The sequence below is a fragment of the Leptinotarsa decemlineata genome, unplaced genomic scaffold (assembly GCF_025532065.1).
Source record: "Leptinotarsa decemlineata unplaced genomic scaffold, Ldec_3_MD MMD2_tig00001019_RagTag_RagTag, whole genome shotgun sequence".
Lineage (NCBI taxonomy): Eukaryota > Metazoa > Arthropoda > Insecta > Coleoptera > Chrysomelidae > Leptinotarsa > Leptinotarsa decemlineata.
The window spans coordinates 2,947,574-2,961,827 of record NW_027412557.1 but is presented as its reverse complement, the minus strand read 5'-3'; the positions used below and the strand labels follow the sequence as shown (position 1 = coordinate 2,961,827).

Genomic DNA, 14,254 nt, shown 5'->3' with positions numbered 1-14,254 from the left:
CAAAACGGTTTTGTAAGAAATAAATCTATTGAGTCAAACTTGCTAACTTACACTCACAAAGCATATGAGGCACTTGGAAACAAATCTCAATTGTATACTATCTACTACTATCTATACAGACTTCCAAAAAGTTTTCGATAAAGTAGATCCTGATATTTTATTGTTGAAGTTGAGTCATTATGGTTTAACTAAAAATACTCTCAAATTGTTCAAAAACTATTTGGAAAACAGAGATTCTCTTGTGAAATATTCAAGAAAATTTGAAGTTACCTCTGGAGTCTCACAGGGATCAAATTTAGATCCCTTATTTTTTGTTCTTTTTATAAATGATTTGCCAGCAGTGCTGGAATTCTCAGAATGCCTAATGTTTGCTGATGACCTAAAAATTTATAAACAAGTACAAACAGTGAGGGATTGTGTAATGCTACAAAAAGATCAGAACAAGGTTTATGAGTGGAGTTGTGAAAATAAATTATTTTTCAATATTGATAAATGTTCAGTAATGTCGGTTACGCGTAAAAGAGACCTTATTCTCTTCAGTTATGAACTGAATAGGGCCCCTCTTGAAAGAAATACAGAAATAAAAGACTTAGGGATTACATATAATAATACATTATCATTCAAGAATCACGTAAGAAATATTACAAGAAATGCAAATAAAATGTTAGGGTTTATTATCAGGCAAACTAGAAATTTCAGCAATATACATTCGATCAAACTACTGTACTACACATTGGTTATAAGTAAATTGGAATTTGGATCAAATATATGGTTTGACGAATATAACTCAACATTATATGAATTGGAACTTCAGAATGAATTCTTAAGATATCTTTACTTCAAAAAAAATCACGTATGGCTACACTACCGTTTAGTGAGAACATCTCATTTGAGAGATGAATTCAGGATACTTTTTTTGCAAAATAGGCGCAAAATATGTGTAATATCATTTCTTCACCGGCTTCTTAATAATAAACTTAACTCACCTCATATATTATCGTTAATTAATTTTCACGTTCCAGCCAGAAGGACAAGATCAAATACAATGTTTTATATACAAAATTTCTACTCCATAGGTGCCCCACTTACAAGTATCATGCGTCTCGCAAATGAAGTGAATGTAATAATTGATATAGATTGGACAGATTCTCTAACAAATTTAAGAAAATAAAATCATTATACAGCTAGTGGCAATGTCTTTGTAGGATCATCGCACTTATTGATCGACCCCGTCAGTAACCGATTTATAATTTTCACTTCTTTTTATTCTTAGTGTATTATATTGTATCTATTATATTGTATGTAATAAGGTCATCCTTGTAATCAGACCTATGTGGTCTGTTAGGGTGAATAAATGAATAAATAACATTGGTTACTTTTGTTACAAATCACATCCCCGATATATTATTTTGAAAATCCGAAAATTTACGAAAAATCAAGGGTGAAAATTGTCCCCTTTTCGAAAGTCTATTTCCATTAATTACTGGTAATCAAGTACGTACATTCGTGCATATAAGTTACATACCCATAATTAAAATAAATTATGATTTTACAATTGAATACTTACGATTTCTAATGAAAAATCTGAATTCTTCGGAACAATAACCAGTCAATAATGGTGCGTGGGTAAAGTCTCCTCTCAATACTGCTTCGTGCATGGGTGATGTTACAACAGCATTTGGGTCGTCTGCATTTTCAATTACGGGTACCCAAATGATACTTCTAGTACCTAGATCCAAAGGATATCTCTCATTTCGAACCTATTCAGAAAACCAAATTATTTCAAACTAAATTGATCGTGAAGTACAATTATTATCGAATCAGAAAACATATGAACATGACAAAGGAAGATGACTACTCTCATAAATGGCAGGAAACTCGCTAGAATTGATTGTGTGATCATCCACCATCTTTTTTCAAGTATTACTTCTTGGAGAGAAGGTAACCGTTTAGTTAGCGTGAATATTTCGTTCTTCTCAATCATTCCTATGAGATACAATGGTTTGAGTCCGATGCCGAACGATCGATTTTCACTACGAATCGTCCAACCCGTGCTAGGAATCGCAATTTAAATAGTGAAACTTTGTTAATCCCTAGTTTCCACAAGTGCTCACTTCTGAGGGTTGTCGTTCGAAAGAGGACGATATCTGATCAATTGAAAAACAGATATTGAATAGACAAACATTTTTTCATCATGGCAGAATATTCAATTCAAACCAAGACAATTCCGATTGAGGATATTGAATCCGTTGTAGGAAACAACGAATTCATCGGAACTATTTGTTTTCCACCTTCAGGCCCATACAAGCTAATATTCGTAAGCCTGATGTAGTCCTTCTCGACCAACATAGCAAGACGATATTTGTCAAGGTGTTTTCAGCCCTTGGCGAGACGAATATCGTCTGGAAAGAGGAGAAAGAACGGATAAATTATCTGGATTTTTTTCTTCGAACTCCGCATACTCTATTCAGACCAGTCTGGACAGATTCTGAAGGCTGACATTTTCGCTCACTGCTTTTATTCAGGGCACATGATTCTCGAATCCAATGGTCACTTATTCCACGGTGTGGGGAGTGGTAGTTAGTTGATAGTTCTGGCGCGCCCTCCTTAATGTGTCGAGGCTTCGGGGTATAAGGGGATAAGGCAACTTTTGTTGGAAAAAAAATAATAATGATGATGGAAAAACCTCAGGTTCTGCGAGAAATCTTTCAGCTCATTCCAAGAGCCTCTGCGTATATATATGTATATAGTATATATATATATATATATACGATGGTCTATTAGACGTATCTAGAGAATAAAAAAGATGAGAGTTTCAAAGTTTGGTTACCGATGTCGATGGCTGAGATCTATCGTTTGAAAATATTTTCATCACCGCATTGTTGCCACATCTACATGTAACAGACATCAACTTAGAAATTTCAAATAGAACACCCTATATATTATATCATTCATGAATTCTGCATCGAAATCCAAATTACTTTTGTGAACCATGTTCTATACCTATCTCTCACCGTTTTCAAAATATTAATTATTTTCTAATTTTTTTTGGCGAAAACATGTTTTTTTTTATATTTAATATCGCATGAATCAACTGATACACCGAACTCAAATTCTGGAAATATTAAGATGAGGTATGGTGGTTGTTATTTCAGAACGAAACTTAAATCTTATTTTGTACAGAGAGTCTGAAAAATACGTCTCGATTTATATCTTTGAAAAACGACCATAACTAATTTTTTCAAAAGGAACACCCTGTATATTATTCAATTTTTGAATTTAGCCAACCAATGTGAACAACTTTGATCGACTATGTCCTATACCTATCTCAGACCGTTTATGAGATATGAACTATTTCTAAAAGAATTTGCTCCTATGCAAGCATAACATTTCCAATAAAGTTAAAAATCAAGTGCATAATACACATATTCTCAAAATTTCAGCTTTGCAAAAATGGCGTAGGTCTCGAGCCTTTGGAAATTTACTCCTTTAGATTGAAAATTGACAGACAGATGTTTTTTTAAGAAATACTCTTGAATATTATTAAATCAGGCTGAAAAATTCAATACATATGGTGAATCTTTTTCTATTTCCAATCATCTACTCGAATATCAAAAGAATTTTAAACATTAATTTTGAATTTCGCAACTGAATTTCAGCAAGGATAATTGTGTATCATGATCTAAATTATATTTAAACAACAAAAGAATGGATTTGACAATAACTTGTTTAAATAGTTGGACTGTCATATTGAATAGTGAAGATGGATAATAATAATAATTTGAACTCTAAATTCGTTTTATATTCATTTATTTCAGGTGAGGGAATATTCAATCGTCGATATAATCACTTCTGGGCTTCAGAAAATCCCCATTTCATTAGATAAAGGGGATTCCTACAAAAATTCAGTTTTAATGTTTTTTGTATGCTCACGGATGATAAAGTTTCTATTTGCATTTATGAAGAAAAGTTGAATTCCAAAAAATATTTAGATATTCTGAAATCGACTATGAGTGATTTTCTAGACAATTTGCCCCTGAACTTGTATCGGAATTGTTGGTATCAGTTAGATGGATCACCGGATCTGACTCCCCGATAGGTGTATAGAACACCTATCGATACGAAACAGGAACTGAAAGATCGGATTAGATGTGCCTTCGAGGAAATCGAACATCAATCCATCAATGTTTACAAGTGAATGGTCAGAATTTCAAGCACCTGAGCTACTAAATTTTTGTCATGTTAGCATCAAATTTCTAATAATTGCGAAGCTAGTTTCACAATATTATCTCTTGTTTTTTAGTTTGGAATTAATTTTGTTATCGATTTAATTTTGAAAAGTGTTCGTTCTTCTATCAAAATAGTAATGTTTGTCATACACCCACTATGAAATTTCATTCATGTATTCCATTAAACCTTTCTGAACTAATATAAATGTTCAATATTTTCAATGAATACATTTTTCGCTGAATTTTGTATTTGAAGTGTTATATTTGTATAGAAGCAAAAACATTATAGAAGAGTTCATATCTCATAAACGGTCAGAGATAGGTATAGGATATAGTTGATCAAAGTTGTTCACATTTGTAGGCTGAATTCGAAAATTGAATAATATACAGGGTGCTCCATTTGAAAAAAATAGTTATGGTCGTTTTTCAAAGATACAAATTGAGACGTATTTTTCAGACACTCTGTATAAACTAAGATTTGAGTTTCGTTCTGAAATAACGACCACCATACTTTATCTCAATGTTGCCAGAATTTGAGTTCGATGTAACAGGTAATTCATGCGATATTATATATTGAAAATACCATGTTTTCACCGAAAAAAAACTACAAACTAATTAATATTTTGAAAATGGTGAGAGATAGGTATAGAACATGGTTCACAAAAGTTACTTGGATTTCAATGCCGAATTCAAAAATGATATAATATATAGGGTGTTCCTTTTGAAATTTCCAAGTTGATGTCTGTTACATGTAGATGTGGCAACAATGCGGTGATGAAAATATTTTCAAACGATAGATCACAGCTATCTACATCGATTACCAAAATTTGAAACTCTCATCTTTTTTGGTTCTCTAGATACGTGTAGTATACCATCGAATATGGAATACCCTGTATATATATATATATATATATATATATATATATATATATATATATATATATATATATATATATATATATATATATATATATATATATATATATATATATATATATATATATATATATATATATATATATATATATATATATATATATATATATATATATTGTATCGTCACCACCTCCCTGTATAGTGTGTTTGTCTGATTAAGTAGAGCTTTTGTTTTTTTGTTTATATTCTTATCGCGAGAAGACTGTGGTTTTCTGTCTGCCGCGAGAGGAAGAACATATAGACAAAAGGTTCGATTCCGGAGAAAGAACCGAAAGTGCTCGAGAAAACTGCAGTTGTACTGGAAAAGTGCAGTTTCTTATCTCTCTCTCTTGGCTGCAGTTTGAGTAGAGCCAAGTTATTTCTCCTATCGCACTCCCAGAGCATGTCACCAATTTTTTAATGGATCACCCTATATTGTTTCGCATTATCACGTGCTTCAAGATGAGTAGATTTCAACAAAGTATAAAACATATGGTATGAGAATTTCGGGAGTTATTTCTCTGCAATGTCTTATGGTATTCTCTCTCAAATCTTCTAATGTCAATTCTATCTCATAAACTTCAGACTTTGGATGACCCTATACAAATAAATCTACAGAATAAATTTATATCCTCCTCAATTGTCCTATTGACGCATGTTATTATTCGTTTTTCCAACATATCCAAATATTTATCACTAGTCAAATTATCATCGATAAAACAAGGTCCTATGATTTGGTCACCTAAAATTCCTCTCCAAACATTTAGTTTTTGAGGTCGTTGGGTATGAACTTGACGGTATAAATGAGGACTCGTATTACTCCAATATTGACAATTTTGCCGATTCATCTCTCCATTCAAACTAAACGTACATTCATCTGAAAAACAAATCGTATACAAGAAATTCTGATGCAAGTTGATCCGTTCAGTGAGACTTTCACAAAACTCGATACGTCTATCGAAATCATCGTCGTTCAATTCATGAACTAGTCCAATCTTATATGGATGAAATTTGTATTTATGAAGGATCCTGAAAACATATGTACGACTGATTCCTGATTCTCGAGATAACTTAGTAAGAGATTGCGAATTTTCCATTAGTCCAACGTGCCCTAAAACTGCAGTACAAATAGGTTCATCGTTGACAACTCCTGAACGTGATTTTCCACATCGCTGTGCGTCCATAAAGCATCACAGATGGTTTCGTAAATGGGCAATATTTTGATGATTATTGGTTAATTAACAATTGCATGCAGGTATTTTCCAAATAAGTAATTCTATAACGAAAGGTATTGGGTATCTCTGTAGAAATCGTGACCAGTAAATCAGTCGTTAAATTATTCATGTTTGAAGTTACTTTTACTTTTGGTTATGATGAAGCTGACCAAGAAATAATTTAAGAGAAATACTCATATCACTGTGTAATCAAAGGGATTATTTATTGACAGAATTCCACCAATAATTTGATATGCCAATAAATTAGACACAGAAGTGGAGTTCTCGAATTCACGATCAACAGATCATTTTTAAATTCAATTTAATCGGGTCGTACCGACTCCAGCAATATAAAAATAATTGGTATATAAACTAGAGTGATACTAGAACGAAATACAGTTGCAGGCTGTTTTCGATATTCATGAAGTGTAACTTACTATGTTATAATATTATTCCATAAATATTGTTCATATTTATTTTTAGTACAGGTATGTGTTTTTCTGAAATTAGCAAATGTACTTACATTAGCCATCACGATATCTGAGGCAGAAGCTTGCCGAAGTTTATTCAGCAGATCTTTTGAATTCGTCGAGTTAAAAGTTGGATCCAGAGCCTTTCCCATTGAGAAAGCAAGATATCTTGGGTCTTCTTGTATAGCTATCGGTAACAAAGGCGAACCGCTCTCTATAATGAATGCTCTTGCTTTCCCTGCAATTTGAAGAATGTGATTATATTCACGGGTTATTTTGTAATCAATGGTTATAATAACCTTGCAGCATTTTAAAAATTTATGGTAAGCGGAACTAGTTTCGACATAACAAAAATGGTGGAATTTCTCTAAAATTATTGACAGATTTGGAACCCAAGAGTGAACAGATAAATAAAACAAAAAGTCTTCTCATAGTGAAGTTAATTTTTTTCAATGGTAAAATAACACTGCCAATTGAAAATTGTAGGCACAAACCAATGAATGATTGAGAGTACTATTGATTATTGTGAACAGTAATTGTCTTATTTTGATATTTAATGAATTTCATGGATATTTGATTTTATTTTCGATTATTGAAATGTCATTTGCTTATATTGAAACATATTGCAGTTATTTTTGTTCCAAAACGAAATCATGCTAAACCTAATATTCAATAAATTGATGGATATAGCCGTTGCTACGTGGTAGGAGATCATCATGGAAAATGGGAAATAATTGTTTTTTTCAGTTGTATTTATAACTAACGTTACTGCAGTTTCACCCTTCAAGGATATTCTCAAACGTATACAATAAACTGAATATAAATGATTATGTTAGTCCCCATATATCTAAGCACCACTATAGGTAATAACTGAGCTACTTAACTCAATTGAGTACCCGAATTTTGTTTACCTATGACAATGTGGTACGCTAATTTGGAAAGCAGTGAGATAATCAGTACGATTTGATCATTCAGCAGATTACATCCACAATGGTCATGCTTGAGAATTTTCAAGTATTCCAAATGATTGAGTTGCCAACCCTTGCTAGCATAGTGCAGAATGACGCTTTGGTTTCCGACCAACTTCTGTAATGTGTCTGCGTTGAAGTCATTATTATGTTCTATCTGTATAATTATTTCAATTTCTGCTAACACTTATGCTAACTTCTTCTGCGAACAATTTAGTAAGGAAAATTAAAATGATTATATAGATAGAAAATAATAATGGTTCAAACGCAGACACATCCTAGGAGTTAGTCAGAAAACAAAGACTCATATTTACGCACATATTGATATAACCCCAGATCAATCAATCAGAAATCAAGAAATTCATAACTCTAACATATTTTGGTAAAATAATAGAGATAATTGCGGTTTTTTTTTTTCAGGAAAAAAAAACTGTAAATGGCATTCAGACCACATGCCAGGTTACCTAATTTCCTTTTCTATGCCAAAGATAAAGTGGAAAAGTTGGAGTTTACAAGTTCATGTGTCCGGAGTGTAATAGTGTTTATGTGGGACAATGTGGCCAAAATGTATCAAAACGGTATGCTGGAAATGAAAATTACTTCATACTAGATGAAATGATTCGACGTTTTCAAATCATTTCTTGGAATGCAACCACAAGTTCCCGAATGTAAACGATACGAAACTTTCGTACTATGCAAGCAAGGTTGAAAAACTCAATTATTTGAAAATACACGAGCTACTGCTAATTCTAAGTACCTGAGTTAGGACTCAGGTAACCAGGTAAACCTGATCATTTAATGTTTCATGTGTATCTGAGCTGAGTGAAAATCTCATAATAAAATGTATTTTGAATCATTTATGGATTTTCATCAAGTATCGGCACATTCCTCCATGTAAATTCATCGGCTAAGCATTGCGGATGTAATCTGCTGAATGACCAAACCGATCTAGTTTAATCACTGATTTTCAAATTAGGGTAGGGTAGAAGCAACAGTAAATGAAGGGTTAGGGCATTGTTAATTTTCAAATCATCATAACTATTACAATATAATAAATATTTACGTCAACTAACTTTCTATGTGATGCTGAAATAATCAAATTTCAAATTTTATTATTGAATTTCAGTTAATGCAATGTAATGCAACAAAATCCCTAGTAAATGAACGCCCAATCTTAGTAAATAAACTCACATGATCTAGTGAATGAACAAAGTAAATAGATTTCTGAATGAATAAGAGAATGGCATAGAAATCAATAAACCGGCATATATTGCAAAGAACAAATGCAATGTATTATAAATATAATATAAATATTTCTTGACATTTCTTGACATTCATAACATCCAAGTTTTTTCAAAATCGGTCGTAAAATTGCTTCCATGATCTGATTTTTATTGAACCAAATTTGTTCTTCAGGAACCGGCCATTTGAACAAATTGGGACTAAGTGGGGCCATAGATTTAACCTCATATTCATCGTCTTCTATATTGGTGACAATGCCAGGAAAGTACTTCTTCTGGTATCTGACTATTACATAAGAACCTATGGTAATTTGTCCATAATCATGTTCTACTGTTGTAGACACATCAGATGTCAAGGTGGCAGTTAACTTGTTCTTTCTTATGCCCTTTTTCATAATAGTTGATCCTGAAAAAGTGATAGTCAAACTCAAAACAAGGTCTGAATATACCTGTTAACCTATTTCTTGTAAAACATATTTCTCATTTTCTGCAACTTCTTTCGAATTGTCACTTATTATTTTAGATGCATTGGTCTCCACTGAGTTTGTTTTTTTCTTTTTGGTTATTGACGGTGTTATATGAGTATCTACGGTAAGAAATTGAATTTTAAGTTGCCAATATTATATATAGAAATCAATTGTTTTCCATTTTGTTCAGGTAGAACATTAGTTTGAATGGTTTTCCTCTTTCTAGGAAACTGTGATTTGTTATTTTCCTTCTCTTGCTTTTTGGTCTCCCTCATGGCTTTCCTTTTCAGAATCAAGTCTTTCTTTTCTATTTCTTCAGCATCTTTTGTCTGTGTATATTTTTTCCATTTCTTCGATGTAATTGCAAAGGGCATAGGTGCCGTTGGAGTTTTTTTTGTCCGTAATTTTTCGATTTTTGGCCAGTGCAAATATTGAGACCATACATTTGTTAGTATTTTTCAATTACTGTGTTCTATTATTTTCTGATTCTTAGAATCATTCACTTGGATAGTTTTGGCTTCATTAGTAATATTGTTTTCATCGTAAACATTTTCAAATACGGCGTCAACAATATCATCTAATATAGAGTTAACTACATCGATGCTCATATTTGGTGATTCTTCATAAATGTATTTTTGACTTTCTTCTGAAATACAGATACTGGTTTCGCTAAGTAGTTCGGCAGATACCGTTGATTCTCTTTGTTGCTGTTCGTATTTTCACTTTCCAATTCACTTGTTTCAAAAAGGGAACCATCGATTTTTAGTAGAAATTTCATTAGTTCTTCAGCTGTATATATACAATTATTATTGTAGCTGGTTGGTAAATCTTCTATAGTCGATAATTCTAGCATTTGTATAGCCTCGGAATCATTTTCAGAAATCTCAAACAGGTCATTTTGTATAGTTTTTTCGCCACTACAACTGCGTTCCTGACCAATTTTCCAAAAGTCATATAAAGGAGAATTATCAGTGGATTTTTGTTGCCGCATAATATTTTCGAACTCAGATGAGAGGTTGGGATTTGTGGAATTCAAGAACTTTTAGAGCAGTTTTGTATTCATCTACTGCTAGAAATACATCCTGGGACTAGTGGTTTGCTAGTTCTAGTCTTCGGGTGGAAATGCATTGAGAATAATTCACAGCAGCAGCGTTAAATGGATATAAACCACACTTTCGGAACCCATTTTTAATTATTTCTGGATTTATCGCCTCTTCGTAAGCTCTATGAGAAATTGGGGCAAATGTATTTTTTGTTATAGACTCAGTAGTTTCCTGCTTATATTTTTGAACCTCGAGTTTCCACTGTACTTTTAGCGATTTGAAAACCGATACATCACATGACTGAAGTATATGAGTGGCATTTGGCAAGAGACAGTACGATATGATTTGATTTTGTACAGAATAATTGTGTAATTCCATATTTATGTGTGACTTGTGTCTATCCATTAATAATAAAATAGGACGTTTTACTTTGTGTTCATCTAGCCAAGGAGAAAAAATGTTTGCAATAAACTCGTAAAATGTTGCACTGGTCATCCAGCCGCTATCAGAACATCCAATGCCCCAATTCTCAGGAATATTCTGTGCTATATCTCTTGGAATGCGTTTGTAGGGGTATATGATCATCCGGGAATGGATGCACCTGACGCAGAGAAGGTACAAAGTACAGTCATGGATTCCTTTCCCGGGCCACTTGCAATTTCATAAAAATTTCGGTAATTTTTGGGATACAAAACCTTGGCACTTTTAGGACAAGTCTGCAGACCTGTCTCATCCGCATTTAAAATTCTGCTTGGCTCATTTAGTATATCTGTGCAATTTTCAACCTGCAAATACTCATATAATTCCCGAAACCAACCTCTAATAGCTTCTTCAGTTACTGCTGCTCGAGACTTAGAAATAATTTCAGTATTTCGAATGGTTATTTTTAGGTGTCTTTGCAAAAATAATTTAAACCATTTGCGACCAGGCCTGTCATCCACAAATAGATTTGTTCGTTGGACTGTTTTCAAAACACGTTGGACAGAGTCTTTTACCTCATCAGAGTGCATGGGAAATCCCACAATTGCTTTCGAAAGAATCCAATTTTCTAGTAGGTTTTCCTCATCCACCGTTAAAATCGGGGTCCCATTTTCCGCACTAAAGGAACCTTTCCTTTTAACTTATCAAAGAGTGTGCTTTTTAGTATTTCATAACTTCGACTTGCACCACATATCGAAAGTGTATTTTGTTTCACCTTTTCCAGCGTTTCTTTAAGGCTTTCTTCAGAATACTGGAATCTTCTATAATTCTTCTTTGTATCATCCTCCGACCTACCAAGAAGGTTACAAACAGATCAACTAACCTGTATAATAGGTATGTAATATTTTATATTTGAATTCCCACGTTCATTCAAAGTACAGCCGGCCTGAGCCATTAAATGAAATTTTCAAGTTCATTCAATGGACCAGTCTGAGCCATTGAATGAACGGCAACTTAAAAGCTGTTCATTTACTGGACAGAGCATTTTATTTTCATTTTTCCGATCTACATACAAAGATGTTGCTTTTAGGGTTTATAATGAAGCGGCACGTGTTAACGTATCGTTAACTAGTGAATGAACATATTGTTCATTCATTGGGGAAACAAGAGATCTAGTAAATGAACGACAATATTTTTCGCTTTTCCCGCCAATATAAAAAATTTTTGAGGTTATATAGACTCTTAAATATCTTAAACCATAAACACCCATCTTATAGTGAAATTTCGTCAAATTTTGAAGTAGAAAAACCTTATTAAGTGCTATTCTTACTTACATGGCTTCTTATTAGTTGTTTAAGTACACCTGGAATAATCAAAACTGTTCCAACAAAAACGACTGTATCGTTCTTTCACTGAAACCGAACCAAATAATGTTTTCTACAAACAGAGAGAAAGAAAGTGAACTGCTATAGCAAATCTAGGTGAGTTAGAATAGATGCGACATGATCTTAATAATCGCGAATTTGTTCGAAATCGGTTATTCACTGGTATCGTTCATTTACTGGTACTTCTACCCTACCCAAATTGTCACCAGCTAACAAAATTCGGGTACTCACTTGAGTTAGATACCTCTGTTATTACCTACCTACAGTTGCATAAGGGCAAATATTATCAATTATTTTGAGTTTACTGTATTCCTCTGAAAATATCCTTTTATGACGAAACTGCAGTAACATTAGTGACAAATGAAAGTGGTTAAAAGAAACAGCAAGTTTCATTTTCCATTATATTCAATACTCCAAACCTCATATTGAAACCATTTGTCATCACTTCATTCAATGATGTAATATTACATTTTATATTCACATATATTTCGGACATTTTATACCGAAACCTGTTCTGACAAAATGCGCATTCACCTGAAATTCCCAGTATATTTGGAAAAAACAGAAATTTCGGAAAATGGTTTTTTTCTGGCTTCATTTTTTCAAGGATTCGAAAATAAGGTACACTTCCTCATTGTCATTTTTTCCTGCTACATGATGGTGTTTTCATATTTGCTATCCGACGTTTCGTCTTCTCTCCACCATCATCAACTTTATTTTTTCTCATGGGTGCTACATTGAATCATTTCTGTTTTGAATAGAACCAGATTTTACTTTCTTAATGATATATCATATGTTACCATTTTCTTTCGAAAATTGGAGATATCGAAAAAAAATACATATCATAATAGGCTTTGACTTTGATGTTTCTTAATGATATTGTGTCATTGTGTTATTGTACAAGTCATCGAATTTTTGGCGAAAAGTGTCTTTCACGAATGACGAAAAAAGATATATGATACAAATTTATTACAAATACAATCGAAACAGTGTTAGGACATCGGAAATGTATTTAAACTTGTATCCGGACAGACGACAACCACATCGAACTATGTTCAAGTCTCACCGAGTTTGGTTCATTTGAAAAGCCGGGAAAAAAATACGGAGACAGAATGGACCAGGAAACTAGAAAAAAATTTGATGATGAGGTATTTTTGAAATCTGTGTTTCCGTTAATCAGCTGTCGCCCCCATATGAACGACAACTCTCAGAAGTTGAGAAACTTGTGCGAGCTAAGGACTAACGAGGTCTTACCTTTTAACGTGTGATTCCTAACACGGTTGCAGAATCATCCCAGCTTCAACCAGATAAATTCTCTCGAGAAAAATATCTGGTCGAGGCAGGCATCGAACCCACGGCACTATCACCGCGGCCAATGAGGTAAATTAGACATTGTGTCCTTTCCTATGAAAAAAGAACTTTGAACAAATCACAATGATCAACTAAATGTAAAGACATAAGTTAATCACAGCAAACGCTCAAAATGCTGGCCTTGTTCATGATAACACAACTGTGCCCTTCTACGAATATTATTCACTGCACGATTAATTTCGCTCCTCCTCAATCTTCCGAACTCTCTAACAATGCTGTGTTGAAGGTCCTTAATATTTTGATATTCTCTCTAACCATAAACTCTATTTTTCAGTGTACTTCATAAGAACACTCAAGTCTGGCCACCTCACCGGCCTACCTATCCATTTATCACCAAACTTCTCAGTCAGGTAATTAGATACTCGTCTGGTAGTATGCTGTGGAGCATCATCATGTTGGAACCAGATGTTGTTATAGTTAGCCAAAGGTAGATCAACCAAATAGTCTTCGAAAATCGACATTAAAAACTGGTGATAGGTTTCTCCGTTCAGAATTCCGTCAAATAAATGAGGGCCCAAAATTCTATCTTTG

At 33.2% G+C, this 14,254-nt stretch overlaps 1 protein-coding gene and 1 long non-coding RNA gene across 2 annotated transcripts in view; one reads left to right on the top strand and one right to left on the bottom strand.

The window, feature by feature from the left end:
- LOC141482297 (uncharacterized) overlaps positions 1–14,254 on the top strand; it is a 99,223-nt gene that overhangs the window by 2,786 nt on the left and 82,183 nt on the right. The window lies entirely within an intron of this gene.
- The window catches only part of LOC111516435 (para-nitrobenzyl esterase-like), a 95,905-nt gene that overhangs the window by 24,353 nt on the left and 57,298 nt on the right, over positions 1–14,254 (bottom strand). Inside the window, exons 7-8 of the mRNA XM_074175328.1 lie at positions 6,882–7,066; positions 1,568–1,760 (exon numbers count right to left, since the gene is read on the bottom strand). Of these exons, the coding sequence (XP_074031429.1) occupies positions 1,568–1,760; positions 6,882–7,066 (378 nt within the window). The remainder of the gene's footprint in view (positions 1–1,567; positions 1,761–6,881; positions 7,067–14,254) is intronic.